This window comes from Gavialis gangeticus, unplaced genomic scaffold (genome assembly GCF_001723915.1).
Source record: "Gavialis gangeticus isolate Ggan-Ray unplaced genomic scaffold, GavGan_comp1, whole genome shotgun sequence".
Taxonomy (NCBI): domain Eukaryota; kingdom Metazoa; phylum Chordata; order Crocodylia; family Gavialidae; genus Gavialis; species Gavialis gangeticus.
Genome location: NW_017729018.1, coordinates 2,666,548 through 2,669,932, shown reverse-complemented (window position 1 = coordinate 2,669,932; position 3,385 = coordinate 2,666,548). Strand labels below are relative to the sequence as shown.

At 59.5% G+C, this 3,385-nt stretch overlaps 1 protein-coding gene and 1 long non-coding RNA gene across 2 annotated transcripts in view; one reads left to right on the top strand and one right to left on the bottom strand.

The window, feature by feature from the left end:
* The window catches only part of SLC12A3 (solute carrier family 12 member 3), a 23,131-nt gene that overhangs the window by 3,214 nt on the left and 16,532 nt on the right, over positions 1-3,385 (bottom strand). The window contains exons 21-25 of the mRNA XM_019513231.1: positions 3,179-3,283; positions 2,308-2,419; positions 1,812-1,898; positions 1,276-1,411; positions 826-893 (exon numbers count right to left, since the gene is read on the bottom strand). Of these exons, the coding sequence (XP_019368776.1) occupies positions 826-893; positions 1,276-1,411; positions 1,812-1,898; positions 2,308-2,419; positions 3,179-3,283 (508 nt within the window). The remainder of the gene's footprint in view (positions 1-825; positions 894-1,275; positions 1,412-1,811; positions 1,899-2,307; positions 2,420-3,178; positions 3,284-3,385) is intronic.
* Positions 1,971-3,385, top strand: part of LOC109294772 — a 4,675-nt gene continuing 3,260 nt past the window's right edge. Inside the window, exon 1 of the long non-coding RNA XR_002096618.1 lies at positions 1,971-2,070. This is a non-coding gene — a long non-coding RNA (uncharacterized LOC109294772). The remainder of the gene's footprint in view (positions 2,071-3,385) is intronic.

The window sequence follows — 3,385 nt, the reverse complement described above, 5'->3', positions numbered from 1 at the left end:
AAAAAAAAAAAAAAAAAAAGGCTGAACTTCCTCATTTGGTACAAATGGGTTTCAGCTGCTGAGCTTTTAACAACAGGATTTAAGGGGATTTTTTTTTGACCCTGAGAGAAGTTTCTAGCAGAGAAAAGGCTATTGAGGTGTTTTATTTTGACAAAACTGACCCGCTGCATTTGGGTTTTCAGCTTGTTAAAATGCTTAAAAATCAAGAAGGGACTTTCAACCCACAGGGAAAAAAACAACCCGGAAACAATTCATTTTGAAAATGGCAGCACCTGCCTGTTTCAGATCCTTTACAATAGGGACTGGCAACATACGCCCGTGCCACTGGGTCCAGCCTGTGCAGCCGGCGGGGCTTCGTTGGCCAGGGGCTTTGCTGTCCCTGCATTTCAGGTGTAGGGAGAGGTGGCAGGGAAGAGACAGGCTGCAGCAGCCAGGTGTGGGCACCATCCCACCTTAGCCCCCAGCCTGGTTGTTCCAGCCCGTGGCTCTGAGAAGTTGCCAACCGCGGCATTTGAATGTGCTCTTGGGAGATACCCTGCTCTCCCTTCCTCACAAGAAAGGTCTGGGGAGAAGGGCTTTCTTTAGCTCCCGCTGTCAAGCTCCATCCCTTCTTTGGCCTGTATGGAAGGGACTCTGGGGAAGGAGAGATCTCTCCCATAAGGAATCCTCCCAGACCTTTATGGGCAGCTCAGTCTGCCCCAGCCCGTGGCCAGCAGCCCTCAATCACCCCCCGCCTTGTCCTGCCTCCCTCCCCCAGTTCCTCTTCCTGCTGGGAGGGTGGGCTGCGTCCAATCCCGGGGAGGAAGAGAAGGGGCTCGGACTTACATGACAATGAGGGCAGAATTTCGGGAGTTCTCCTGCAGGATTTCATGCAGCCGGATCTGCTGCTCAGACTGGAGGGACAAAGCAAGGGTCATGAAGGGGCTGGCATGGTGAGCCCCCCTGCTCCCCCCATTACCCCGACTGCTGCTGCACCCGGGGTCTCTGGGCTTTCCTTCCTTTTCTGGCATTTGCATTCTGCCCCTGCCCTCAGAGACACCTGCAGCGCTTGGGGAGGGGGCCTGCCTGTGCATGCAGTACAGTGATGGGGGGGCCTGTCCAGGTGCTCAGTTGCCTGCCCTTGCCATGCTGGCGAAGCTTGCAGCACAGTGCAATAAGGGAGCCTGCCGCTGGGGAGGTGGGGGGCTGTGACCGCTGCTAGGATGTTGGACTGCTCTGCTCTAGCCCACTAGAGCTGGGGCAGATCCCAGGTGTCCCGGCTCCCCGGGTTCTCACCTTCTTCTTGTAGATCTGGAGATCTTCATCCGACACTTTCCAGGGTGCCTCCTTCTTGAGGGCTTCCACCGCCTCAGGGTCCCGCTGACCCTCGTTCAGCCGGTACGGTGCTAGCAGGTCCTCAAACTCCTTCTGGCTGCCAGGCAAAGCGGAGGGTGCTGGGACAGCTCTGTCTTCACCAAGGCCCCTGGGATGGAGCCGGGGGGTCCCGACTGCAGTAGGGTAAGTGGTAGCCTGCTTCCTAAGGGGACTGGGGGCCAGGATCCCTGGACTGTATCCCCACCTCTGGGGCCGAAATGGCATCAATAGAGAATCTGAAGGGAACACGGGTCTCGATTCTCTGCCGCCTCCTGCTTGGACCTGCTTGATCTCGCTCCTCTTCCAGAGGTGGTGACAACCCTGGCTCGTCGGCCCCGCTCTCTGTTCTAGCCCACTACCCCCGCTCCTCACACCGACGGGTGTTTGCGGGACTTTCCAGTGCCCTCGGCTAGGTGGATACTGGGGAAGCAGGATGAAGGGAGGAGTGGGCTTCCCACCTGCTCTCTTCTGGCTTCCAGGCAATGTCAGGCAGCACGACCACCTCATTGAAACCCAAGCGAAACTTGGCAAGGAGGAGCTGGATCCTGCCATGGAGACGGAGAGAAATCAGGCAGAGGGAGAGAGAGAGGCCAGACTGGGGCCAGCCGGGGCTACTCCTCTGCAGGGAAGAGCCCAGCCGCCCGAAGGGATGTGTCACAGGCCCAGCACCAGGGAGTCCTCCAGCCCCAGAGGGAGGCCTGCATGCTTGGACAGCAGGTAGGAGTTGGCACCGAGTCCCACTGGGCGGTTTCTCTCTGGGATATACCCCAGCTCTGGAAAGGACATGGGGTTTCACGCGGTCAGGTCGGTGGGGTCTGGGCACCAGAGTCCTTGGATCCTCCCAGCTCTGCTGGGGGACGAGTGGGATCTGGTGGGTTAGGGCAGGGGTGTTGCCTCTGCCCAGAGCTTGGGGGTCACCCTCAGAGGGTCCTTGCCCACTGGTCCCCTCCTTACTCTTCCCGCTGCTCTTCAGCATTGGCCAGCTGGCCGCTAATGAAGACCCGGACTTTACAGCGGCTCCAACGCTTCCGGCGCGTCAGCAGATACGGGATGAGCAGGGTCAGCCCTGGATGGGGGAGAGAGGATTAGCAAGATGGGCTGGCCAAGATCTAGCGCATTAAACTGGGGGTGGAAATCAGGATTCCTAGGTTTTATCCAGCCCTGGCAGAGTGGGCTCGAGCGGGGCTGGCTAGAAGCCAGGACTCCTGGGTTCCTCCTTGCCCCCGGCTTGTTCTGAACTGTTTCCCTCTGGATAACATGGGGGTCACAGCGCCCAGTGCCAGGGTGTGGTGAATACTGGTGTCCAGATGGAATTGAGTGAGGCAGAGGCAGGGGGAAGTTATAGAGGATGTGGCTAAGTTGCAGTTGGCAATGGGGCATGTGATGGTTTGGTCAGCCCAGTGAGTCACACCTATGTCCTCATGATGATCTGAAGGCAGGAAATGAGATGCCTGCCCAGGATCAATGCAGGCCAAGGAGAGCTCAGAAGCCTCCTCCAGTGCTTGCAGGAACGGGGGACAGGGAGTGTCTGGGGGACCAGCTCCCTCTGGGGAGAGGTCCCGGCTGCCCAGCACTGCGCGCCTCCCCGGCCTGGGCTAGCACCGCCTGCAAGCACAGCGCAGCCCTTGTGCACAACCAGCTGCATGACAGTGTTGTGCCGAGGCAGTGGGACCAGCCCTGCTCGTGGAGAGTCCTGGCGGGCTGGGCGGCGGGGAAGAGTCCCGAGCAGGGACCAGGCATCCCCATTCCAGGAGCCAGAAATAGGACGCTGGCTGCAACCGGCCCCTGGTCAAGGGGCTGGCTGGGGTTGAGCTGCGCCACGCACCCCCATCATCGAAGAGCCAGTACACATCCAGACATTTCTTCTTCTGGTTGCTCTGGAAGAGGGTCTCCATGTGCTCGTCTGCCCCAACCACCCTGACAGCGCTGCCTGTGGGGAGAGGGGTTGGGCGGGCTGGGAAAGGGGGACAGGAGCTCCAGTAGGCCCCTGCACCCCCCCAGGGCAGCCCCCCTCATCCCCAGCTCCACCCCT